Source organism: Emys orbicularis, chromosome 10 (genome assembly GCF_028017835.1).
Source record: "Emys orbicularis isolate rEmyOrb1 chromosome 10, rEmyOrb1.hap1, whole genome shotgun sequence".
In the NCBI taxonomy this organism is placed as follows: Eukaryota; Metazoa; Chordata; order Testudines; family Emydidae; genus Emys; species Emys orbicularis.
In genome coordinates, this window is record NC_088692.1 from 17,775,607 (window position 1) to 17,803,586 (window position 27,980).

The 27,980-nt window shown below is 43.0% G+C and overlaps 1 protein-coding gene across 2 annotated transcripts; it reads left to right on the top strand.

Annotated features, from left to right (window-relative positions):
• The first annotated feature begins 3,513 nt into the window (after positions 1-3,513).
• TMC7 (transmembrane channel like 7) lies at positions 3,514-27,980 on the top strand. 2 transcript variants are annotated; one of them, XM_065411879.1, is made up of 16 exons: positions 3,514-3,592; positions 7,031-7,286; positions 11,959-12,107; positions 13,205-13,372; positions 13,531-13,616; positions 14,137-14,282; positions 15,159-15,306; positions 17,276-17,449; positions 18,609-18,766; positions 20,049-20,163; positions 20,818-20,915; positions 21,247-21,430; positions 22,323-22,453; positions 23,474-23,629; positions 25,058-25,136; positions 26,559-27,980. In XM_065411879.1, exons 1-16 carry the CDS (start codon positions 3,535-3,537, stop codon positions 26,616-26,618), a joined length of 2,166 nt encoding a protein of 721 aa, XP_065267951.1. In that variant the 5' UTR covers positions 3,514-3,534; the 3' UTR covers positions 26,619-27,980. The 2 variants fall into 2 exon arrangements, with proteins under 2 accessions (XP_065267951.1, XP_065267950.1); XM_065411878.1 differs by lacking the exon at positions 26,559-27,980 and having other exon boundaries at positions 25,058-26,550.

Sequence of the window (27,980 nt, forward strand, 5' to 3'; positions counted from 1 at the left end):
TTAAAGCTAAAAGATCAAATATTATTTTCAAGGTTTGTTTCCTTGTACCTTTCCATCAACTGAGACAGAAAAACTGTCTCACTTCTGTTTTATAAAGTTTTCACTCAGTTTCACAGACAGATACTTTTATTTAAACCCAATGCTGCACTGTTTCCATTGTAACTCTGCAGGAGAATACTTTAAAGGGTCCACCTGGTTAGAGTAAATTGCAGAATTAAGGACTCATTGATAAAATTTGACCTAGAATTTAGGGTTTGCAAGAATAAGTTTTACAAAACCTAAGATCAATACACTGAAAACACTGACTTCACTGGGATTCTGTCTGGGTGCACAGGCAGTCCACACTGACAGTCAAAGGATCTAGGTCTTTGTATTTGTTAGGTTGTGCTACTGCAGAACGAAATTTTTTTCTGCTCTTTGTTAAAAAATCTGTTTGGCCTATTCTTAGTTTAATGTTTATACAATCTGCTTCTTTGCAGTCATGAAAGCATAAATAGATCAGGTACAGTATACCCTTACTGAGACAGTGATCACAAGCATTTGCTAGTGCCTATAAAATACTATAATTGCATCTGAAGAAGTGAGGTTCTGACCCACGAAAGCTTATGCTCCCAATACTTCTGTTAGTCTTAAAGGTGCCACAGCAACACTCTGTTGCTTTTTATAAAATACTAGACATTCTTTATAAACGCACAGCTGAACAAGAAGGAAGTTGTTACATCAGATTAATATTTAAAAGTACAGTCTGTGGGGTTGTTGCTGCTATACAAACATACAAAAAGTTTTCAAAGACAGAAGTTTGCAGCTATCCCTGAATACTTTTCAGTGTCCAGGTTAATTTAAAACAATTCTGAAGTCAAGATAGTTCACTAGAGTTTAGTCATTATTTTTTCTTTCCTTATACTGTTAAAAGTTAATGCACTGGTACTGTTTATACAAGTCCAGGTGTCATAGAATCATAGAATATCAGGGTTGGAAGGGATTTCAGGAGGTCATCTAGTCCAATCCCCAACTAAATCATCCCAGTCAGGGCTTTATCAAGCCTGCTCTTAAAAACCTCTAAGGAAGGAGATTCCACCACGTCCCTAGGTAACCCATTCCAGTGCTTCACCACCCTCCTAGTGAAAAAGTTTTTCCTAATATCCAACCTAAACCTCCCCCACTGCAACTTGGGACCATTACTCCTTGTTCTGTCAGTGTCCTTCACTATTAGAAGCAATCTTCTTAAAACAAGATATTTTGTCCAGTATAACAAATTAAATGAACGGTAACAAAATAAACAATTCCTTACAGTGCTTAGGATTCTCTAATCACATTTACCTACTCCTTGAGTCAGCTGGGTCAAGCCCCTTCCAGAGGCTTTTTGGACCCTCCCCACAAATGTGTTCTCTGGATGATGTAATTTCATTGGCCATTACTGGGGATTTTAATACCTTAGGTAGGTCCCAGAAACCACCTTTTTAAAGGTACACTGTCCTTATTTCCCTATAAGACAAAAATCATTAATAAAAACTCATCAGAGAAAAGCCTCTCATGTTCCAAAGCTTGAGTCAGTGAGTTTATTCCAGCTGTGTCCAGCTAGCAGCCCTAGTGAGCTAGCTACCTGGGGCCAGCTATCACTTTGTTGTTCCCCTGGATTTCTGGCAGGTCACTCCACTCTGCTGACTTCTAACTCCCTGCTCTGATGAGTTTTAGGAGCTGAAGGCCCACTATCCACCCTAACTATCCCTTATGTGAGCTGGCATGAGCTGGCTTTCTCTTTGGAGGAGAATATACCCAGAGAGAGACCCAAATTCTCAGAAGGAAAGAGAAAAATAGAGAGAGCTGGAGATGAAATGCTGGAAGCTGAGTATCTCATGACACAGGCAAGATTCCTCCACTAGCACTAGACAGTGCTATGCTGACCATTTAGGCATTACTGACCTCTGGGACAAGGGAAATAAGGGCTGAGATCTAATCCGCCTCCCTTCCTTCAAAAGCCTCCACTCTGAGCTCCCTTAAGAGTCCCAAAGGTCCATATTAGAGCCTCAGTTTTGACCCAGATAACTTTGTTTTCCCACCCATCCCCAATTCCAGCTGAACTCCTAACAAAACTCTTAGATCCCAAGATAAGGAAGGGTGCCAGATACTAGTCTGTTAAACAGGAAGGTTATGTTTGGTACAATGAATAGGAATTTGCTGGGAAAGGTACAGTTTGCTGCTCCAGTGACTATGGGATTTCCTTGTGACCTCTTCCAAGTAGGCAAGGCACTGCAGGAGAGAGAGAACTTTCTCTGGGTCTGAAGTAATTCAGTCCAGCCTGATTTTTCACATGGTTTTGAATTTCATAATTGGGCAGGGCGCCTCTCAGTCTGTACAGACAGACAGAGACTGTATGGGCAGGACACCTCTCAGGCTGTACAGACAGACACACACTGGGCAGCATGAGCACGCCCCTCGGTCTGTACAGACAGACACACACTGTATGGGCAGCACGCCCCTCGGTCTGTACAGACAGATACACACTGCATGGACAGGACGCCCTTCGGTCTGTACAGACAGACACATACTGTATGGGCAGGATGCCCCTCAGGCTGTACAGACAGACACGCTGCGTGGGCAGGACGCCCCTTGGGCTGTACAGACAGACACACACTGTACAGGCAGCACGCCCCTCGGTCTGTACAGACAGACACACACTGTATGGGCAGGACGCCTCTCAGGCTGTACAGAGAGACACACTGCGTGGGCAGGACGCCCCTTGGGCTGTACAGACAGACACACACTGTACGGGCAGCACGCCCCTCGGTCTGTACAGACAGACACGTACAGGCAGGACGCACCATGGTCTGTACAGACAGACACACGCTGTACTGGCAGCATGCCCCTCGGTCTGTACAGACAGACACGTTGTACGGGCAGGACTCCCCTCGGTCTGTACAGAGAGACACACACACTGCCTGGGCAGGACGCCCCTCGGTCTGTACAGACAGACACACACTGTATAGGCAGGACGCCCCTCCGACTGTACAGACAGACACACTCTGTGCGGGCAGCACGCCCCATGGTCTGTACAGACACGTTGTACAGACAGACAGACGGACACACACTGCATGGGCAGGACGCCTCTCAGGCTTTACAGAGAGACACACACTGTATGGGCAGCACGCCCCTCGGTCTGTGCAGACCCAGAAATGAGAGACTCAGCGCACGGGGTGGGGGAAATGCAAGCCTAGGACTAGCTTTATTTCCTCTTCCTGCCTAGGGGCCCCCTACACTGCACAGGTACCTCTTTCCAGCCTTGCCTGTGGAGAGGGACCCTTGCTGGGGCAGCCCCTACTGGGGGCCCTGGCCGCCCGTGTAGACTAGGCAAGTGCCCTGCTGCTGAGGGGCGCGGGGGCGTGCGGGACGGGGCCCGTCCCTCCGCACCGACTGCACAATGCACTCGGCTGCGCGCGTCTCATTGGCTCTGTGACGGCCGGAAATTAGAACCCCAGCCCGGGCCGCGGCTCCTGCTTCTCCGGCGGCGGGCAGAAGGGCTAACCCCTGTCCAGCATGAGCGAGCCCCTGGGGCTGGGGGCCCGGCGGCCGCTCGGCGGCAGCGACGATGAAGGTAAGCGGGTTGGCTGGGGGGGAGCCAGGCCGAGCGGAGGGGCCCCGCAGCCAGGTGCCGAGGGCGGGTGGGCGGGTGCCCGGCTGCGGCGCTGGGAGGGGAGCTGGGGGGACATCGGCCTCCGATCCTCGCCTGCCCCGAGCCCGGGCGCGCCAGGCTGGCTGCGGAGCAGCCTGCGAGACCCGCGCCGCGGGGGCCCGGCGGGGCTGGGGCTGGGGCTGGGGCTGGGGCGGGCGCCGCCGCAGGGCCCGGTGATTGCGCTTGGCCGTGGGAACAGCTCGGGCCGGGCGCTCCCTGGCGGACGCTCAGCCTGACGGGCGAGGGTGAGAGCCGGGCTGGGACACGCGTGGACCGGTTAACGCTGGCTCCGGGCGGCCTCTCGGCTCCGGTCTCTCACGCTTCGGATTCTTCATTTAAACAGCTTGAAAAGAGGGAGACTCCGAGCCAGGCAGGCGGGAGGAGAAGAAGGATTATTCTGGGCAACATAATGGGGCTGGGGCTTCTCCCACCTGTACCGCAGAGGGAAGTGGGTGTCAAGCGTAGCGGAGGGTGCGTTTGTACAGCGCCTAGCACCGCGGGGCCCTGGGCCAGGAGTGGGGCTCCTAGGTTCTGCGGAACTGTTCTACAACCACTAATGAATCAGCATGGTAGTGTTTTACACCCCTGGGTGTTGTACTGGTGTGAAGGACTGCAGGAGGCAAGGAAGAGCCAGGTCCTTTGTTTCTTTCACTAGGACTCTGGAGGTGCCTCTTCGCCATGGAGAATATTTACGGAAACTCTCAGTAAAAGGGAGTGTTCAAGGAGCCCTGATTGTCTGTTGTTTGCCATGAAAGTTGCACATGTAAATCTGAGAGCAGAATTTAACCTCAAGAAAGAGGGGACAGTCACAGTTCAGGGCAATTGCACCTCTATTCCCTCTCTGGTCTACCAGTGGCACCCACTTAAACGTTTCTGGCTCCTAGCTGTCACCTCTCTGGGGCAGAGACCTGCATCTCTCCTCCTCTTGCCAGGGTTATTTCCAGATTACATGCTCCCTTGCCCTACAGTGTCCTATCCCAAGGAAGCCAGACTGCCTAAACAAGCCAGTGTCTGCAGTCGCCTTTCTCTCCAGTGGCTATGAACATATTAATAGCCAGCGGTTGAAAGTTACCACACAGCTCATTCTAAGCAAACACCGTTATTCTTAAGGTGAAAAAAATAGTACAGAGAAAACATAATACAACAATAAATGCATGCAAAAAAGCTTACCGGAGATCACCCTTTCCCCCTCCCCCAGGTGTCAGTCCTTCAAAACCCACAACTGGGTTTTCCCCAGGCTTACAAATTCATAGCTGTCTCCATCAGAATCCAGACTGGGCAGATCAGCCTGTTTCTGTATACAGCTCAGGCCAGTGATCTCCAGCCTCCAGGAGCAGGTAATCAGCAGACAATCACCCTCTCCTCAGGGCTTAGCTTCAAAGGGCTGGGTTTTTGCATTACCAGAGGTGGGGAATTTGCATTAACTTCTCCCTTGACATGCCCAGGAAATCCACTTCACATTTATTGTTTCAAAAGCCCACTCTTGTCTAGTACCATTTTAATATAGTCCTTTGAACTTCCAGGCTTTGCATCTCATCTCCCCCCTAGAGATGTTGCATACAATCCTGGCCCACAATATATAAACTTTGCAATTGATACACTAGGGTTTTTAAGAAAAAATAACAGGAGTACTTGTGGCACCTTAGAGACTAACAAATTTATTAGAGCATAAGCTTTCGTGGGCTACAACCCACTTCTTCGGATGCATCCGAAGAAGTGGGTTGTAGCCCACGAAAGCTTATGCTCTAATAAATTTGTTAGTCTCTAAGGTGCCACAAGTACTCCTGTTATTTTTGCGGATACAGACTAACACGGCTGCTACTCTGAAACCTAGGGTTTTTAAGGACATTGCAGGAAATTGCCATATCTGGTACACTGTCTACCCTATGGAAAGCTACCATGTTGCAGTCAAGTACAATACTGTTGCCTGGTCTGTTGGTAGATTGATTGATTAGAATCCCTAATTTAACATTTGGTGGTTTGGCAAGGTCTTGTCTCAAGATCAGAACCAGAGTTATTAGTTGAGAAGCCTGATGTGCATGGAAGAGACACTCACACTTAGGAAAGGCCTTTTTAATTAGCAATAGTTTTATTAGCACAATTAACAAAATCACAAACACTCCAACCCAGCAAAGTAGATAGAAGTAATACAGAATGGTCCAGGTGTTTGGGATCTAATTCATTTGTTTACGCAGACCATCCCTAATGTAAAAACCCAAAGTACTAGTCATCATTTACATCATCATCATCCTCATCATCACCACCACCACCACCAGTGGTCATCACCCTGGCATCTCCCCCAGCATGCAGGCCAGGATACATCTTTTATATTGTGTTATGCTGACTCCCACTATGCCTAATGCAGGGGTAAGTAACCTATGGCATGCGTGCCAAAGGTGGCACGCGAACTGATTTTCAGTGGCACTCACACTGCCCGGGTCCTGGCCTCTCGGCCAGTCTGGGGGGCTCTGCATTTTAATTTAATTTTAAATGAAGCTTCTTAAATATTTTAAAAACCTTATTTACTTCACATACAACAATAGTTTAGTTATATATTATAGACTTGTAGAAAGAGACCTTCTAAAAACGACCCCTGGCCTAATGCATACCCAATAGGGGTTTCAGCCCCTTTTCCTTATCTGTATTTCCTCACCCTGGGGTGCCCTTCTCCCATAGGTTACTAGGCCTTTTACCTCAATCTTATCAGAGTATATGTCAGTTAGTTACCATGTCATTCTTGTGGTCAGACATCTGCTGATATCAGCTGGCATCTTGTGGTCCTGTCAACAATTTAATCCTATTTGTTTATTGCAGCATTCTAGCTTATGATATCTTATGGTCTAGGGAGACTCCTAGTTAGCTGCTTATGCTATGGCTTTTTGGGCCTTATGCCTCAATTAGTTTTGCTAAGCTATTGTTTTACAGGCGATGAGGTTTGTAGGCTTATTGTGTTGCTTCCTTAATTTATACTTACGCCTTACCTAGCAAATGCCTATATCTATAGGCTACAGACCAGTAGGTCCTGATGTGGCTAAAATACAGTTTGGTCTTGAAGTGTAGATGGGACCAAATTATGCTGCTGAATCTTGCTGTGGAGCTGGACTTTGCAGGGCTGTAGCATGATTTGTAGCATCCTTGCTCTTTTCAAACTCCTTGCGCCAGCTGTACTTTCACTGTCTAGGGCATCCATTTAACACCTTTCCACCCTCATGATGCTGAAAAGATTTTTGTAATTTGCAGCAGTACTCTTTCTCCCTATGGGTTATTGTACGTTTCATACAAAATCCCTACCCCTGGTATCATCAGTTGTATTTTGACCATATTTTACACTTAAGTTCATTTGCTTCCTCTTTTTGGCAGAAGTCTTCCTTCCTGATGCAAATTATACATCACCATCTGTTACCTTTCTGCAAGAATTGCCTAGTTATCAGTCCATTTTGAGGCAGAGAACTTCTGCTGGAGGAACACAAGATAGACGACAAAACAATCATGGCTTTGCGAGACCCCCTGCTGCAGAGAAAAGAAATCTTGTAGAAAGAACAGGAGTGGAAAATGAGGCTGTGGTTCGATCAATAAGAGAGTATGCATTAAATATTCCGGAGAAGAGAAAACTAAGGTTGGATCAGTAGACTGTTTTTTTTGTTTTGTTTTTTTAAATGTTACCTTTTTCTAAATCTGTGCAGTGTACGTGCCAGGGAGAGCTGAAATGGTGTAAGACTCAAGTCCACTTCCTAGATTCTTGCACCATATCAAATATTGCATCAAAAAGGAGCTGTCCAGCCTTTTTTTTTTTTTTTGGCCAAAATGTAGTATATTCAAATCCATTCTATCAAATAGAAATTTGCAAAGATCACTATGGGTCTAATTGTGAACTCCTGGCTTACACTGGTGAGCAGTTATTCACAAGAGACGTCCCAATGACTTCATTCTGGCCTGAGGTGAGGAATAATTGCAGGGAATTAAAGAAGGGGGTGGGTGAATCAAAGAGCAGGTTAAAGATCATTACTGCTAAGTCTGGCTCCCCCTGCTCCATCTCATCAAACACAAAAATACTGTTCTACATTCTTAAGGCCCTTCATGGCTTATATCTGTCCTGCCCATCATCTCTTATGCACTGTTGAGATGTTGACTCCCCTCTGCTCTGCCAACGGTATCAGTCTCAATTGCCACTTTATCACATTGTCCAATAAGCCCCTGTGTGCTTTCTCACATGCTGCCCCCTGTGCTCGTGGACAGAGCTCTCCATAAACATCTGCAAAGCCACCTCATGGTCTTCCTTCAAACCCCTCCTCAAACTCTACTCTGTGATGAAGCCTACAAAAAGCTTGGCAGCTGGTGGGCGGTGACATTGCTTATCGTGCTGTTTGTAATCATTTCTTGTTTTCTTGTGTGTTCCCTCACCTCCGTTGTCTCTTGTCTTTCTATGCAGTTTGTAAGCTCTTTAGGTCAGGGACCACTTTTTTGTCCTGTGCTTGTAAAGCACTGTCACCAGATGGCTGGCCATTTAAGGGGAGTTGCGCCCTCGTCCCATCTGTGACTAATAAGCTGCTTCCCAGCTGAGGCTGGGAGACCAGGGATCAGCTGATAGATCCCTGATCCTCACAAAGACCAGCGAGAGCTACAGGGAGTAGGAAGGTTCCTGCAGGAGTCCCTAGACCTAGTTTAGATATGACTCTCAGGTGGCTGGCCTGCAGAGTGTAATCCTGTGGGGAGCAGCCCAGGGAGCAGAGAGGTCCACCTTGACTCCCAGGTACTTGGCCTGTGGAGTGTAATTCTATAGGGAGTAGGTAGGCCTCTGCAGGAGAGCCTGGGTTAAGGACAAAAGGGCATGTGTGACGCTCTTCTCAAGGCTCTCAGAACCATAAGCCACAGTGTTACCCCTCTGCCTTAGCAAGAGTGAGCTTTGCTGGAGCTTAGAGTGTGTGTCTGCTGCCAGCCACATCAATCTGTCCATTTCACCAGCAAACTCCTCGAGACTCTGCTAGTCTTAACCTTGCCTCGCAGGTAACAATCAGTGCATCCCAGCTCCTGAGTTACCCAGAGACGTCTCTCTGTGGTGGTCAGTCCCTCTCACTGGACACACACAGAATTAAGTTTGCTGTCTCCAAAGAGACAGTGTACATGCTAGCCTGTTACAGTCACCAAGGACTCACGCTATACAGCAACGTAACAGCACTGAGATAATTTATACTAAAACTAAGAATGTTTATTAATAAAGAACAGATTTAAGTGATACTAATCAAGAAAAAGAGAGACAGGTATAGTACAATAATATTGTATACGCTCATTTGATTCAATTGCTCATTCTTTGAGGTTCAGACCTCCTGTTCTCCCCCTAGGCACTTGTGCAATTTGTAGTTACATGTGATTGATATGGCAGAATAGCTGCCAAGCCAGGATGCTCAGTAATGATAAGTGTTAAGTGCCCTGTTGTTAAGTGCCCCTGTTGTTAAGTGCCCCAGAAAACTGGACATCAAACTTTCATAGTGTTGAGAACTGCATAGCCTTATCTCCATCTAAAATGGAGGCCAAACGTGGCCTATGTCATTCTCCAGAGTGCCTGTTGGAACGCTACTTGCTGGGGCCTGTAGTCTCTGCAAGCTGCCGTCCTTTGAGAGTAGCTGGAGCCACAGTTAGAGATGAGGTCAGCTGTAGTCTATTCATTTAATGCAAATTAGGTTCAGCTCTTGGTTTCCTGCCAAACTATCAATTCAGCTTCCAGCTGCGTAGAGCAAGGAAACTGTAGTGACTACAGAACATGTGGGACTGTGTGTTGCTATCTTTGGTCTATAAAATCATATATAGAGGTCTATAAAATCATGACTGGTGTGGAGGGAGTAAATAACACTTCCTTATATACTTTTTCTCATAACACAAGAACTAGGGGTCACCAAATGAAATTAATAGGCAGTAGGTTTAAAACAAACAAAAGGCAGTATTTCTTCACACAATGCACAGTCAACCTGTGGAACTCCGTGCCAGAGTATGTTGTAAAGGCCAAGACTATGACAGGGTTCAAAAAAGAAATACATACGTTCATGGAGGATAGGACCATCAATGGCTATTAGCCAGGATGGAAAGGGGTGGTGTCCCTAGCCTCTGTTTGCCAGAAGCTAGATACGGGCAACAGGGGATGGATCACTTGGTGATTACCTGTTAAGTTCACTCCCTCTGGGGCACCTGGCATTGGCCACTGTCGGCAGACAGGATACTGGGCTAGATGGACCTTTGGTCTGACCCAGCATGGCCGTTCTTATGATCCTGATACTACAAATGAGGCTGTGAGTAATTCAGTGGGGCTACTTGTGAACAAAGCCACTCACAAGCATATATATTTGGAAGCTCAGAGCCTTTATTCGCTACTCTTGCATAGCGTCCTTGTGAATGCTGTATGCTGCCTTTGCTCCATGAGAGCATAGGTTGAGGATATACAAGGCTTTTGAATTTCAGTGGGGGGGTTTTGTGCCAAGCCTTAACTTTTTGTATTTAGGTTTCTTCATTGCCAGTTGTTGTGAATATATAAATGTATATTTTTAAAAAAATCATATCTCAATCCGTTGAATTTAGAATGTTTTTCTTGCTGCTCAGAGTTCCCAATGCTCCAGCCATTGCTAGCCATGGTATTGTTTTGCCACGGCAAATTTTCACTTATGGTGCCAAAAGCTATCCTGAGTCTCTGAAAAAGGTTTAAATGTTATAGAATAGCTTGTGTATACTACTTGTTTTTGATGCTGGGCTGGAGCATATAACTAGAGCTGGTCAGTTTTCCAGTGGAATAGTTTTCTGTTGGAAAATGCTAATTTGACAACTTCAAAATGTTGGGCAGAAATCAATCTTGTCCAAATTTTTGTGGGAAGTTACTGAAGTATTTCATTTTGACTATTATATAATTTATGATAAAGTGAAAATATTTTGATCTCATTGAAAATAAATGTTTTTGGAATATTTCATTTGGCAAAAATAGCTTTGGGGTGGAGAGAACGTTATCTTTTACTGACAGTAAGAAAGAGATCACTTGACTCTCTGAATTATTAACCCCCTGTACCAGCTCACTTGGTCACTAAATCAGGCATTACTGAAAATTTAAAAATATTGGTGCCAGAAGAGAGCTGCTGTCTTCAAATGGCAATCTCCCTTTGTTTACGCAACTCTGGGAAATGATTCCTCCTTCATGGCGCTTTCATTTCACTGTTAATTTAAAATTGTTTTGAGGTGAATGCAGTCCTAGAAGATGAATTACGAATATGCACTCTTTTCTACAGAGAGGCTACAGATGGCAGCCCTGATACTGTCTGCATTAGGAAAACTCTTTCAGCTAAACTGCTTTTAAGACTGGTTAGAGACACAGTGTATACCAATTATTAAACAATATAAAGCGGCCTGACCCATTTTTACTGACTCCGATTTAAGATAGGTCAGGTCACTTAAAACTAAGTCCTCACGAGGGTTACGTCTACACTTCAGTCTGGAGGTGTAAATTCCAGCTTGGGGAGACATACTTGCACTAGCTCTGATTGAGCTAGTGTGCTAAAAATAGTATGTAGCCGTGGCAGTGGGAGGGACTAGCTGCCCTGAGTATGATCCTGTCTAAGACTCTAGGCATGTACTCAGGGCAGCTAGCCCCTCATGCTGCCATGGCTACATTCCGGTTTTAGCACCCTAGTCAATCAGAGCTAGCATGGGTATGTCTCCTTTGGGTGAAATTTAGGCCTCAGGCTTGAAGTGTAGATGTACCCTATGTGTTCTAACCTGGTTTTGCAGAACCATTTTGAAACCGGTTTAGTAAAAACAGGATAGGCTGCCTTAAATTGTCTAATAATGGGTCTGTACTGTGGCTCTAACCAGTTTTAAAAGTGGTTAAAATATCCCCAATGTAGACAGGCCCCAAGTGGTATTAATGATGAGAAAGATTAAGAAGTGAGGTTGCTGGACTGTTGGAATGTTCCTACTCCAGTTATTTGCCCTGTCTCACAAGGTGGCACTAGTTGTCATTGGATTGTTCTATTTTTAGTTTACAGTAAGGGAGACAAATTATTCTGAAGCTGAACAGGAGAGATTTATTAGCCATTTTTGTTTTATATTTTAAATGAAGGGTACAGTACCGGAGCCATTGGTTGGAACCTGACCTGTTCCAATATAGCTTAGGTGGGACCTGTGTACATGACTATTATTTATTTGTATTGTGGTGCCAGGGTGTGTGTGTGTGTGTGTGTGTATACACACTCCACCCACTCCCAAAAAGACTGTCTCTATGACTAGGAGTTTATTTTAATTTATATTTTTACTAGGGACATCCAGGAGGCTAATGTAAAATATTTATCTGGATGGGATCAGTGGAAGCAGACCAGGAATAAATCATGGAAAAAATTCCTAGATGAAACCAAGGAGCTGTCATCTTACTTGGAACTTTGGAGAAATGACATTCATAACATTGAGGGTATTACCCCTTTTATACTTCCATTTTCTGTTTTATCTTGCTATTAAGTGTGCAGTAGTGTTAGTATGTAGATCAGTGTATGTAGATCATGTGTGCGTTTTGCTCAGAAAATAAGTTTGCATGTCCCGAAGACTGAAGTCTCCAGAATAGGTACACCATGGCACAGTCGACATCAGTGCAAATGTCCCTACACTGCCCTGATAAGGTTTCTTAGCCTTGACTTCATGCCCATTCAAACCTTTGCACCTTACATGAGTCTAAGCTGGTGCAACTTTCACCTTCTACTGGCCCCCTTGGTATAAGTTATCCTGCCTGAGTCTTGCAACCCCTTACTGTCATTTATTGTGCACCTTTCCCTCACACATTACCTTTAAATTTGGCACATTGAGTTTGAGGGAGTAAATTACATGCTAAGGGACTGGAAGAGAGAGGTGTTAGGGTTGTACTAGGAAAAGCAAGTAATTGGGATAAGTTAAAGTTCCCCCTACCCTATTTACACCTCCAGATAGCTCCCTGGAGTGTAAATTAGTCTAAATTAGATTTCCATATGCTCACTCAGACTCAAGAGCATGTTCAGAAGTGATATGTAAGGGAATGTAAATGGCACCTCAGTAAGAGGGTGTGAGTCTGAATGGAAAAGAGTCTAAATTGTTGTAATTTTATGTTGACTGACCCAGAAGAATGTGTAAATGACACCAGTTTAGATTCCCTTAAATGTACTTAGATTTGAAATCAAATTCAAAGGGGAATCTGTGTTTGTCCCTTTTTTTTGCAGGTTGCTGTGTTGTGTGGACACAGTTAATAGTTAAAGGTATAGAGTAACGTCTCTAGTCAGCCTTTTAAATATATATACTAGTATTTATAAATTCCCTGACAGATCAATAGAGATGTCAGATGAAAACTGGTTGAAAAAAGACACTGAGTCAGATTCTCATTTAATTTACATCATTGGAAATCCACTAGCTTCAGTGGCATGCCTCCAGATTTCCCCTTGTGTAACTGAGATCAGATTCTGGACTCTTTGCCTTTAATGTTGTTTTATATTCACAGTGATTTTTTTCATTATGATTGGTGACATATTTTTTTTCTGTTCCCAGGGAAGTTTGGCACTGGTATCAAGTCCTATTTCTCCTTCCTGCGTTTCCTGGTCCTGTTAAATTTTATAATCTTTGTTCTGATGTTCAGTTTTATAACACTTCCAAGCACCATTTCTCAATACGGAGTTCTCAACAGTAGCTATGTTAAAGATCCTCCAAAAGGCATAGGTAAACATCCTTACAATAGTCTACTATTGTTTATGTCAAACGTTTTAAAGGGGAGATAAGTGTTTGCCTGTAGAAGTTACGTTTGACTAGCTTGGTCTCAAGGTAAAGTGGAAAATTACTACTTTCCCAGTGACTTTTATTCTGTCTTCCTTTTGCAGAGCCGCAATGCAGAATTTATACAATTAGTGGTACTAAAGGACTCGTTTACTTCTATACTTACATAATAGATCTGCTCTCTGGCACCGTGAGTAATTAGATTGAATTGTTTTACTTTTCTAAATCCAAAGTTAACACATGTAAAATACAAAGGGGTTTTGCTAGGAGAATAATTTTTCACATCAGTTTTGAAAATGATGCTGCATATTCACCAGTGGAGATAAAGTTTTAATCTTTGTATGCAACAAGCAGCTGCTTGCTGGTGGGTCAGGAGACCTGGCTGGTCACATGCTGCAGTCACTTATCCTCATTGCCAGCTGCTATTTTGCACTGAAAGAAGCTTTAAAAATATTACTTCTGCCACAATGCCTTACATGAAGCTGCCAGCGGGCTGTGTTGTGAGTGGAAGGGGAAGTGGGTCCATGAGGTAGGTAATCTCTCTAACAAAACGTGGTTCACGCTGTGCAAAACCTTGGGAACCACAAACTTGTTGCAGCCTGTTTGGGGCCCTATATAGCAATCTTTGTTTCATTGTACTAAGCTCTTTGCAAAACCATGTTTACTAGCTGAGTGATTAATATTGTTATGTGCATTTCATCCTGTCACAGGGTTTCCTTGAAATGACGAGTTTGTTTTATGGATATTACAGAATAGATATGGTACATTTCAATGCCATTAAATACAATGTACCACTTGCGTACTTGCTGACTACACTTGTGTATCTCTCATTAAGTCTTCTCTGGATAGTGAAAAGGTAAAGACAAGTTTTGGTATCTTCTATTTACTGCTTGATATTGTACAGTTCACTTTCTATCCCAGTATATAGGAAACACAGTGAATTATTCTTGGACTGCCATTGATATGGAAATGGTGTAGCATCCACTAAATCTCTTCTGATAACTCATGGTGTTTTCTTCCTCCAAAAACGTATTGATACAGAGCAAGTGGAATAAAACATTCATTTTATTGGCTGCTTTCCAGGGGATCATTCAGCCTTTGATGGGGGCTGAAGCAAAAACTTTAGGTCTGTAATGCAGACCCAAGTAAACTAATAAAGCTGAATATTGGCTAGGCTGAATAAATCTAGCTTCTGGGTTTATGATCTTACAAGGAGGTCTTAAGTCCTTATCTGTGTAGTCTTGAGCTGTTAGGATTTTTTTTAATATAATGCACTGGGAGCTAAGAATTTTTAATATTTTTAATAAAGTTGAAATAAGTTTTTGTGCGGAGGTAGTGCGAGTTGGAGAGGGAGGAAAACTGGCAAAACAGAAGACCTCATGGACACTATGTGACCGGAGTCTCAGTGTATTTCTGGAAGTATATGTGGCTGCTAAGAGTTGAGGGGACTCTGAAATCCATTTTTGAACTACACAAAACCTTAGTTTCCATGGGTTGCAATGACTTCAAGCTGATTTTTTTTTTTCTTATCTTAGGCCTTACTGAGAGAGCTTGGATGAAAAAATTGGTAACAGATGCTTGTGCTGATTAATGTGTGTCAACTAGTAGAGATTTTGCTTTCTGCTATATAGATTTTGAAAGGGCAGAAAGAAAAAATGTAGAAATCGTGGTTGCTCAAGTTTTTGGTAAGACTGTTAATGAATGAACAAGGGTCTATAATATGTTTTATTAGGTCTGTGGAAGGATTTAAACAAAGCTTTGTACGTGAGGAAGATCCATTTCAGAGTTATTGCAACAAAATCTTTGCAGGCTGGGACTTCTGCATTACAGACCTGAATGCTTCACGGCTAAAACATAGTAGTTTAAAATATGAACTAAAAGTAAGTAACTGTTTTTGTTTTTTCCTTTGTATACTATTTCGCCTTGCTGCACTTCAGGGTGGCTAATAAGACATGTATATAACTTTGCAGATATTTGGGATAGGGCTAGGAAGATTAAAGAAGCGTGTGTGTGTGTGTGAGAGTGTGTGTGTGAGAGAGAGATCCCACATCCTATTGCATGCTCTTCCGGACTACATAGGGGTCTGTTGCAACGCTGGCAGGATCAGTACTGAGGTTCAGGGCCTTCCCCATCCAGCCCATGCTTCTCTTGTCTTTTTGCTCACATTCCAGTCATTCTTCCTGTGCTAGTCTCTACTTAGCCCAACAGGAAAGCTATTGATTGTGGGGTTATAAGGTAGCAACACTGTAGGAAGCTGCTTGGTCAGAATAAAGAGCAGCAGCAGTTTCACCTTACAGTTTATTTGCCAACCGCGACACTGCTGCTTTTAAAAAACAACAACCCATTTTCAATCAGGTGTTTCAGTGACACGTGCAGAAAATAGGATTCAAACCTCCAAATAGGTTCTCAACAATAGAAGAGGTTTTCTACAGACAACTGGGGGCTATCAGGCATTTCTGATTAAAATCAGTATTGTTCTGCCCTCTTCCCACACACATTTGCTGCTGACATTTGTGTGGTAAAATGACCTTTGGAGAGAAATCTACCACTTATCGCCTTACTCCTCCTCTTTCTTATCCATTTTGAATACTGAGACAGTGTGTGTGTAATGCCATTAAACAATAGCTATTGTTTGTCTGTATATCACAAAATATAACACCCATCTTTTTCGTCTCTTTTAAGACCAGATTAATGTGTTACCATAAATCCAGGGCCTCAATTAGTTTTATTCCAGTGTGGAGAAAATAAGATGGCTGCCACTCAGGTCACAAATCAAAGCTTCCTTCATCCTAATGGTGATGTCATTTCCAATGAAAGTCTTGATTCTAGTCTCGAACATATGGGGGTGCAATGTCACGTGTCTCTGCATGTTACCATTATTCCGTCAGTCTAGCAGAGCACACAGTGTGAACAGAACCAGCCCCTCCTTTGCTTCCCATGTCCTGGGTCTCATGCTGAATGAGCCTGGTGGCTGGATTAACATCTCCCTTAGAGGTGGCCTTTTCAGATCATCCTTGATGTGCAATAATGGGATGATGTGTGAATGCCGTACTTGTTCTGGGGATGGAAAGTGAACTTCACTAAGGTTATCTGCCTTAAATTCCCTTTGAGTTTTAATATATTATATTAAGTATAAATGAAAATGTCCTTGTTAGGGTGAGTTATCTTTTATAGTCAGTACATGAGAATAACTCCTATTGATATTAACGGTGTTAAGATTATTACTATGTTTGTTTTTGCAGTGCCCAAGTTTGCCAGGGGTTTTCATAGAACAAATTAAAAACCCAGCTCCTTGCCCCAAAGAGCTTACCATTTAATTATCTGATGAGATGGTGTAGATGAGTGTTTCACATCCAGTGGATTTGGACCCCCACGTGGGGTCACAAGACATTGAAAATGTTATTGCAATCTAAAGCAAGGAATTTCATTCCCCCACTCTCCACACAGCCTGACTTTTAAAAGTCAAGTATTCTTGTCAACCTCTTGAAACCCACACAGAAATAAATTATATAGGCTTATCTTTGTTATCATTGGTACATATTTTACTCTTATAATAAATGTAAAAAGGTCACAAAGATTTTTGACTTTGAAGAAGGGGTTGCCAATCTGAAAAGGATGAAAAACACTGGGTTAGGGGATTTACATTGGGATATAGACCCGTTCAGAACCCGTTGAAGTCAATGGAAAAACTTCAATACGTTTTGGATCAGGCTGCAAATGTGTGCACCTCAAGAACAAGATATACCTCTTTGTCTTAATCAGATGTTCTAGGTGCTGATGACACATGGACACATTTCCCTCTGCATCAGAGGACTGTACATTTCAATATGAATTTTCTTTGATTTATAGACAGACTTGGAGGAAGAAAGACTAAGGCAAAAAAAAGCTTGCAGGACAACGAAAGAAAAGCTGCGCATCTACTGTCTAAGACTATTTTTAAATATCTTTGTTCTTGCACTTTTGTCAGGATGCTTTTACTCTATCTATAGAGCAACCATCTACTCACAAGACATTATTTCCAATGTAAGTCTTAGACAGGACATGAGAATAAATCCTGGTAGTGTGCTGATGATCGAAGTATGCTTGGCAAATAAGGTGAAGAATTGTAAAGGAATGGAGTGGTTTGGTCTGATGCAACATTCTCTTGTATAGCATCTTCCATACAAAGGGGATCCCCAAGCACTCTTCAGTTCATTGATTAGTTGGCAGCAAATGGGGAGCGGAATCAAGAGGTATATGCAAGAGAGAAAAGCGACGTCTTCAAATGAGACAGTTACTAATGTGGGGAGACACAGGAAAGTTGTTCCAGGGGTGGGCACTCCACGGAGAAGAAAAAGGTTCTTTCACCAACAGTGGCCAGATTTTTTTTGACACGACAGAGAGAGAAGGCCAGTGCTCGACAAACAGGAAGAGGAAAAAGAGGGACCATATAGACAAAAGGCCATGAAAGGTTTTAAATACAAAGGGTGAAATCCTGGCTCTATTAGGAGTTTTGCCTTTGTCTTCATTAGAGCCAAGATTTCACCCAAGGAGTTCAGGATCCTAAAATGATTGGGAAGCCAGGGGAGTCGTGTGAGGCAGGGGAAGGGAACGAGCTGAGACACAGCTGTGCTTTTTATGCATCAGTATAAAAGCTGGCGGTGGCATTCTGCATGTACTTGGATTTAGGGAGGCCTTGGGGGAGCAGTCATAGTGTTCCAAGTATGCAGGGATGATGGCTTGGATGCACATTTGGGAAGGGATGGCAGGGCTGCCCAGAGGGGGGGGGCAAATAGGGCAATTTGCCCCGGGCCCCGCAGGGGCCCTGCGAGCCCTGGCATTTCGGCAGTGGGTCCTTCAGTGCTGCCGAAGACGCGGAGTGACTGAAGGGTCCCCCGCTGTCGAAGACCCAGACCGCCGCCAGGTGAGTACAAGCGCCGTAGCTCCCCCACTTTGCCCCAAGCCCCAAGAATTCTCTGGGCGACCCTGAGGGATGGGGACAAGGCAATGCTGTGTATTGACAGTGGTGCAGAGGTGCCAGTAGGCAAATTTGTAGTCCCAGGAGATGTGGGTAGAGAAAGAGAGATCAGAGTGAAAGATGATGCCAGAGTTCTGGACAGCTGAGGCCAATGGGAAGCCTGAGCAGAGAACAGGAACAGAGAAGTTTTTGTGTGTTACACTTCTCACCTCTCATCCTATGTAGGACAGCAGCAAGATGATGTTTGAGGATAATCTCTTCGTGCAATACTTGCCTTCTATAGTGATCACCCTGGCCAACTTTATTGCGCCTCTGTTTTTTTCATATATAATCAAATTTGAAGAGTATTCACCAGCCTTTGAGATCAGGTTAACACTTATGCGGTAAGTGTGTTTATTATTATCGTCACAAGCTTTTCTAAGGCGCTGATCCTGGTGGCACATGGGGGCTCTTTTCATAGGTTAAAATGGTCCCAAGCAGCCAGGGCCGGCTTTAGGGCGATTCAGCCGATTCCCCGGAATCGGGCCCCGCAAAGTCCCGAAGGAGCTGCCGCCGAAGTCTCGCCGCTGTCTTCGGCGGCAGCTCAATTGCTGCCGTGGAGGAAGGTCCCTCTGCCGAAGTGCCGCTGAAGGCACCAGCAGCCGATTGAGCTGCCGCCGAAGTCCCGGTATTGGCGGCGGCGGCAGCTCCATTGTTGCCGCTGTCTTCGGCGGCATTTCGGCGGAGGGTCCTTCCTCTGTGGCAGCGATTGGACTTCGGCGGGACTTCGGCGGCAGCTCCTTCGAATCGGGCCCCGCGGTGGCTAAAGCCGGCCCTGCAAGCAGCAACATCCCAAATCAGGGAGCAGCTATGTTGTGGCTCCCCACAGCAGCCAACCTGGCTTCCTTGGGAGGGCCCAGGAAGCAGAGAGCAGCCACTGCTGGACTTCTATGACTGCATTTTTTCATTTCTGGAAACAATCCACGACTGTGTCTGTGGATGTAAGGACAATGTAGTCATTTCCTCATCTTACCTCCTCCCCCACCCCCCCAGCTGGGTGGTCTGTGGCGGGGATTGGTTCTGGGGGCTCACCCTGATATAAATTGGTGGTGGGACAAAGATACGGTCTTGGCACAGTTCTCAGTAGTGCAGGAGAAATGTTCACACTGTCCTCCTGTACAGCAGCTATTCCACAGGACAGCAACAGAGTGTGCAGTCATTAGCTTCACTTATGTTACTGTCTTGCATTAATAGAGCTAGAGCAGGACAAGGCCCAGCACAAAGTGGAAGTTAAGTACTTTGTGCCAAAAGATACTGCAGGATAAGCACGCAAAGAGCTGGGAGTTGATGACCTGAAGCAGTTAGAGAGTGGCAGCCCTAGGACTGGCTGTCCCAAGCCTACATTTGAAATGACTGTGGTCTAGGACATAACGTAAGCAAAACACTGACATACTGTAATCTAAAGTGGGGAAGAGTCAAAGAAACTTAATGTTATTGAAACTGAAATAAAATCTATGTTAACTCATTGGCTTATTCTTCAGTTAAAGCTGTGTGAAATGCTTTTGTATTAAGGGCCTGATCCAACACCCTGTTACACTTAATAGACTCCCATTGCCAGTTGGATCAGGCTCTTACACTTGTGACTTTTCTGAGGGGTTAGAGCGTGGGGTTTTGTCATTTCTCCAGGTGTGTCTTTGTGCGGCTGGCCAACATTGGTGTTCTCTTGTTTTCACTGCGGAATCGAATCATATGTGATAGTAAAAAGTGTGAGGCCTGTGGATACAATTACAAACTCTACCCAGTAAGCAGATTTTGTGTTTAATCAGTCGGAACGTCCAAATAAAGATACCTTTGTACATGCTTTGCTTGCGTGTCAGGTACTCAGAATTGATATTCACTTTGAGACATGCTTATTTTTAATGTCCTCCAAGAGAGGCATTAGTTTTCCTTGCTATATATCTCCTGCATCTACGGGGAGCTGACAATCGGCTGCCTCCTCTTTAGTTGTGGGCTGTGAATCAGGACTTGGGTTGCTGTGCAGGGTTGGGGGAGAGATACAGTTAGCACTACATATTCTTGCTCAGTGTAAATCAGTGAAGTTCTTAAATCTGTGTCTGGCCTGTTTTCCTTTTAGGGCAACATTGCGATTCCATTGGAGCCAGTGGGACAGATCCTCAGCTGGTGTAGATCTGTCTCATTGGAGCCATGAACATTAACACCAGCTAAGGCTCAGACCCAACAGCATTATTGCGTTTGATACCAATGGGACCAAGGTTTGGTCCTTTAAAATGTTTATGGGTTATAGGGCAATAATAATAATAATAATAAAACATTGGAAACATGGCTAGGAGTTCACTATTATGGCAGTGATTTTGAAGTTAGTTGTGTTTTCTGACAGATTTCTGTAGTTGCTGTTTGTTCTTCTAATCCTGTTTTCCCTCTTTATTTTTTTCAGTGCTGGGAAACTCGAGTTGGGCAGGAGATGTATAAGCTGATGATTTTTGATTTCATAATAATTTTTGCTGTGGCACTGTTTGTTGACTTTCCTAGAAAGTGAGTATTCGCTCCCATTGAACATGCTTTTGAAGAACAATTTAAGATGTTCCCTTTTACCGTTACTCCTGTTTCTCTACTTTTCTCACCAGCTTTTCCATTTTAAAATAAGACCACAATTATAAAATTACCAGATTGTGCAATTGAGCAGGTATTTTATTTAGCACTTGCCTGCCAATGGAATTCGGTTTCTTCAGACATCATTGTGTTACAAGTTTTGTCTAATGTTTTTAATGTTACATTTCTCTTTACTCTGACTATATATTTAAAAGGTTGTGGAGTTCAATTCAGTCTCACTGCTTGAGAACTAGTGTTTTGTTTTGTTTTTTAGGTTGTTAGTTACCTATTGCTCTTATAAACCGATTCAGTGGTGCGGGCTGCAGAAATTTCAAATTCCTGAAAATGTACTGGAAATAGTTTACGGGCAGACAATCTGCTGGATTGGAACCTTTTATTCACCACTTCTTCCTGCTATAGCAACTGTAAAATATTTTATCGTCTTTTACATAAAAAAGGTAATGAAGGTTTGTGGTAAGCGGAAGTAAATTCTGTACTTCTCTGTGGCTTTTGTACTTGCAGAAGATAGAAATAGTATTGATTTTTTGATTACTAAGGGTGCAGCGTACTAGAAATGAAATAACATGGTGTCCTCTTTGGGGTGGTTTAAAAAAAAAAAAAAAAAAGTAGATATTTAACTTTGAAAGGATCTAGAAAATGTCATGCTCATCAGTTAATTTGTCCATTTTATAAGAAACTGTTGCTTCGTGATGCAGTTAATTTACACCTTCTTGTCAGTGGTTTATTTACCAAAATGAGACTTCAGAGCAAGGAAAGGATTTTGCCAAGATGGCATATATTCAGTTCAATCAACAAAATGGAAATCCAAGACTTTGCTTAAGAAGTGTCAGTTCTATGGGCCTTTTGTCTCAGAAGTTGTGAAAGAATCTAAACTGACCAGACCAGTTTAGATTCATTCCTTTTGAGCAGCAAATCCCTGCTGACATTTTAATATTTTGCAAAGGTTTATGTGACTTGTTGGGACTTTTGGATTCAAAACCTAAGGCCCCGATCCTGCAATATACTCCACACAGACAAAACTCCATTGCAGTCAATGGGCCTGTATGCAGTCATAGGATTGGGGCCAAGGCTCTAAAAGCAACTGTAGGGACTTCCTCTTGAGAAGATGCAAACCCAAGATGGTGGATGGTATTTGGCTTCTTCTGAAATGTAAAACATTCTGACCTCAGCTTCAGGGAGCCCATTGATGTCAAAGGGAGCAGGACTGAGCCCTTAATATTTGGGACCAGAGGAGGGGGATGGGCTAGGCTAGGATAGACATCGACCTACTGGAAAAATAAAATGGTTGAGATCTGTTTCTCCCCCCCCCCCCCCCTTCTTCTTCTCCAGATAAGTTTGATGCATACGTGTAGACCTTCAAAGAGGTCTGTCAGAGCATCAAGCTCTAATTTCTTCTTCCTGGTGGTGCTGTTGATTGGGCTTATATTGGCTTTTATTCCTTTGGGACTCAGCATGACACGGTAAATAATGGTTTAATATTTATAAAGTTTATTATTTTGCTTTAATTTAAAGGGATTTTTTTAACTCGAGTAGGGATGCCTCAAGTGGTGGGTCTGGTTTTCATAAAACAAGTCACGGTTGCTTGCTCTCTCTCTCTCTCTCTCTCTCCCTCTCTCCCTCCCTCCCTCCAGGGGAGAGGGGGCGAGAAGGAGAAGAGTAAAAGTTTAATTTGCCCTCCCCTGTGCTGGGAAAGGACATGCACCCAAACATTCCAAACACAAATACCCCAAAGTCAAAATTCAGGTTCCCCAGCCTGGCTTCCAGTCCTCCAAGGTTTAGCCTCAACTCAGGAAACTTAACTGTGCCAGAACTTGGGTTCAGGAGGCGGGTAGCTTCTAGTGTTTGAATTACACCCCTTTCTTCCAAACCACAAGAGAGCTTTTTAAAAAATGTTTTGGCTCGTCTGGTTCTGATTGGCCGCAGAAGCTGCTTTCCTCAAGAAGCTTCACTGGCCTTTCAGGATTAAACTAGGGCAATTAGCCCCCTGGCTTTTCTGACTTCTTGTTAAGACAATCCAACCACTCCCCGGTGTCAGCACTCTCTTTACTGCTCATTTGATCGTGAAAAGGAAGTGAGAAAGGAACTGCTGCTGCATTAATAAAAATAAATAAAGCTGAGGGAAGAAAGATGTGTAAGGGGGGAGGAAGACAAGATGATCTTTCATTCACTCACTTAATCATACCACATGCAACATAATGAGTTTTCTAGATCACCAAAACCTCTCCGAACATATTCATCCTACAAAGCACCAGACCATCCTGTCTCCAACCATTTTGGAAATATAAGTTAGAAGAAAATATACCTGCATAGAATTAAAAAGTAATTAATTACTTGTGCACTAGTAACTTTTTTGTTTTAAAATAATTCATTTTAATATAAACAAGGGCACTTTGACTTATGGAAACAAATAAGAATGGGATCCCCTGTTGCCTTGTTATATCTTTCTGTGTGACATCTCTTTTATGTTGCTTTTTCAATAGCATCCGCTCCTCTAAAGCATGTGGGCCATTCGTTAATTTTAACAGTTCGTGGGATGTTGTTCCACATACAATACGAGGGTTTCCAACAGCTCTGCAGAAGGTCCTTAATGGTATAGCTTCAGAAGCATTTGCAGTGCCTTTCTTTATGGTTATCTGGTGAGTGTTGCTGAGTTTGGTGGTGCCCTTTAAGTTTTGTTGTCCTCCATGTAGTTGTATGATTTAGTTCTCTGTTAATTAAACGGATGTGAAACATTTTTTATACCCAATTTTCTTTGCCTAGGGAGGCGGTAGGCTTCAGATCTTGTATTAGAACCTTCAGCTTTTGTCTCTTTTCATTATTTGCATTCTTCTCTCGTCTCCTAGTTGTCCAGATGACCAACATCGCAGCTTTCTATCTCTCTTCCCAAAACATTAGCTGCTAGCCATTCCGAAAACTGGCATGTTGTAAGCAGAGGGCAGTTTTCCCCCCAGAATATCACCTGTGTAACGCGTCTGGCCTTCCAGTTTAGGAAACTGAAGTCCCAGGGTTGCTACTTGGTCTCCAGATAGGCCAGTCCATAAAGCAGAGTTTAATTTTATGTCACTGTTTCATTGATCTTGAGAGGCTTGTGCACTGGGGTTCTGTATAGCTTGTGCACTTGTTAAAACCACCAAGTACATTTGAATGTTCACCCCAGGCTCTGATTCTTGAAGGTTTAATTTTAAGCACATGCTTAAGAGCTTTCCTGAATTGGGTCTGCAGTTTTGTACCCCCAAGACTTCAAGTCTTATTTTTCATGTCCTTAATACTCATAGAATGTTTTTAATACATGGTCACTAACTCCCTATGACATGTTTGCTAGTAGGTGGTGGTCATAGTTTTTCTTCCAAATAATTAAAATTTATTTCAGTTCTCAGATAGGCAAGCAGTTTCAGCATCCAGTTTCCTGCTACCTCCTTTGCTCCTTTCACAGCGTGAATCTCATTCTGAGTCATTTGCAAGGGCAGTATCTATAGTAAGCCCACAGGAATTAATATACAATTGATGTGACTACAGATCAAGGGCTAAAAACTGGAGAAGAGGGAAATTAGAGAACTACTTGTTTAAACTCAGCTTCTCGGGGAGCATCCCCTCAGGGCACGGAAGGGTGCTGATAGTCCATGGAGGGGACAGAGGCCCTCTAACCACACAGAAGTGTAGAGACCGGGGGGAGGGGAGCACTACAGATCTCAGAACAGCTTCAAGAGGCCCCACCTTCCATGCACCCTGAGTGCCTCTTCCTGCTGACAGGAGAAATCCCTCAACAGCTCTCTTGCCACAGGCTGCTTCAGTCATGGCTGTCCCCTACCCATCCCAGCTGTATGTTGATTCTTCAGTAGTTTGGGTTTTCCATCACAATGCTTAGTTCATAGGTGCTGAAACTAGGGGTGCTGCTGACTTGAAGTGGTTTCTATTCTATACAGGGTTTACAGTTTGGTTCAATGGATCTCAGCACCCCCGGCTTAGTTTGGTGTACACTGTAACTGTCTTTTTTTCTGAATAGTTCTCTGTGTATGTTGGCATGTGTATGATGGTAACATATTATACAAATTTCCTGTTTGCAGCCTCGTTATGTTCTATTTCATTGCCTTGGCTGGAGCACATAAACGAGTTGTTGATCAACTCAGGGAACAATTGGTTATGGTAAGATCTAATACAATGTCTCCATTTCTACCTCCCCTCCCCGCAAGTTTTTCAGTTGTGTTGCACTAGAAATCAAGCATGCAGAGATTTATTTCTCTCTTATATAGCCAGGTATAATGAGAACAACAGTGTATAAGTAGTACCCTGTATTTTCTCCCTGTGAAGGTAAAGGGCTCTTTAATCTTGCAAGAGTTTAAAGGAATAATAGGAACCAATTGCTAGAATCTGAAGCTAGACAAATTCATATTAGAAATAAGGCAACTCCCCCCCCCCCTAAATTTAACATCTCTTTATGTCTTCAAATCAAGACTGAATCCCTCTCTGGCAGAGATGCTTTACTCAGACACAGGGTGTTGTGTGCAATATAGGGGTAACTGGGTGAAATTCTATGGCCCGTGTGATACAGTATATCAGACTAGATGATCTAATGATCCCTTCTGATCTTCAAATATTAATCTCTGAAAACAGTAATTAAGACAGAAAAATAGGAGGTGTCAAGTGACTGACCCCATCTTAGGCAGAATATTTGCTTTGGGGATTTTATGAATGTTCTTGCTAAGAATGTTTCTTAGCCACAAGCTGAGAATAAATCTGATTGCCATATATATATTTCATTCTATTTAATATCACTGCTCTTTGCAAGTACTATGTATGCAAAAATTACTGTGATATCTGACTTTGAGCAGAGTTTCTAAATCTGTGTTTACTAATACAGCTCCATATGCCTATATATTATTAATTATTATTATTACGTGTCTGTATTACAATAGCATGAAATTAGGCCCTGTTCTACTAGGAATAGTTTTAAAATAACTAACTTGAAAAACTACTGATGAGTAGGGCTCAGACATTCCACATAGAATCAACCCATGCCCAGAGCTTTGGGGATTTGCAAGCATGAACATAGCAACCACACGTACCTGTAGTAACGCACTCTTTGGAGATCTGCATTATCCTGATTGGAGCAAGGTTTTCTCTTGGAGAGTGCAAGCAGAGCTTCAGTCAATGACTATTAAACTTTGTAGCGCATGCCCCTGCGTGTGTATTTAAGAATGGACTCCAGCTTTTGGTATTTAGACTTTGATTGTGTCTGAGAAGGGCATGTGTGTTAATGTATATTGGGGGTGGAATTTTCAAAAGCCCGAGTGATTGAGGAGCACACGTGTCATTGAAAGTTAATAGGATTTGTGCTCCTAAGTCACATACGTGCTTTTGAAAAGGAAACGGTGCTAACTCATGTTAAAATTACAATTGCCTTATCTTTACTAGGATTATACCATGTGGTAGTTACCATGTGGTAACAACCCACCTTTTTTCCTAGTGAAGACAAAGTGAGTGTGACTTATACGTATAGATATATTGGAGAAACAGAATGTCGTTTTCAAATATATTAATTGTGTTTTATTTTAACTGTCTTTTTAGGAGAGTCGTGACAAACAGTTCCTAATCATAAAGTTAACAGAAGCTCAGAAGCATAGTTGAAAAACCTCCAAAAGGAAATTATGTGTGAGATGGGTTTTGACTTCTTGAGACTTTACAGAACCACTAGATACAGCAGGAACAAACATAACAATCTGTAGGACTTTGAAAACTGAATCACTAACTAGGGTCCTGATCTTTCAAACAATTTTGTGCATGCTTAATTTTAAGAACACAAGTAATCCTACAGCTTCAATGGGATTACTTGTGCTTAAAGTTAAGAATATGCACAGATGTTTTCAGGATTGTGGCCTTAACCTGTTTGTATCACATTAACTCTGCACAGAAACTCTCTGGTAGGACTATTTATGCTGCTAGGGTTTAAGATTGTCAGTGTTTACATTAAACCCCTATTTTCAGGGGGTTTTAGATTGCTCTAAAAATGTGCTCTGAGCTGAAACTGTGCCCATGAAGTGTCTTTGCCCAGAAACCATTTGAAATATCAGTTTATCTGTTTATAAATTATGCTATGGGAGTAGAGGGGTCGGGGGAGAATAGGAATTGCTAGTTTTACACTTTTCCAACTAACTTCTCTTTTAAAACGGAAGTGTTGGAGGCATCTAGGTTGCTATGCTGAATTAGCGCATTGGGGGAACAAAAAATCTGTATTCATTTAAGTAGATTTCCTCAATATTTTTAATATGTAGACTTAATGCTTTTGTCTGACACAGCTATTATGGTCTGTCTTGTCTATGATGCACTGGAAATTTGGCCCTAAGAGTTTCAGAAGCAAAATACAAAGAAAGGAATTTTGAACAAACACTGGGGACAGATCCTCAGTTGGTGTAAATCAGTGTAGTGAAACTGAAGTAAATGGAGCTAAGCCAATTTACACCAGCTGGGGATTTGGCCCTTATTTTATGCCTGTAATGTACTGTTGTTCAGAACAAAATCTGAGTAAGTTTTGAATGTTCTGGTGCCTTTCTGACTTAACTCTCAGGTGTACATATTTTAAAGCAAATAAGTAGCAACTTTGCAATACAACATTTGGAAACTTTTATACTCTTATATGCCCGTACCTCTTAAATGCACTACTTATTTTAAAAAAAAACAAAAACAAAAAAAAATTGAACTATATTTTTATGAAAGAATAATTTCCAAATACTCTACCAGATTTCATTATTTGAAGAATGTGCTTCCATTGCTTAGAGTTTTCTATAGTGCATTGTATGTATGTAGGTGTGTGTTACTTGAACTCTGTAGAGGATAATTTGGAATATATTACACAATAGCAATAAGTATTTATGCAAGCCTCTGGTGTACTGTTAATCTTTAATATGAGAGATCCTGTATCTTTATGATGTGTGTATCTTGGAATGTTTCATTTTTAAAAAACTAACATGCATTAAACAACTCTGAATCTTG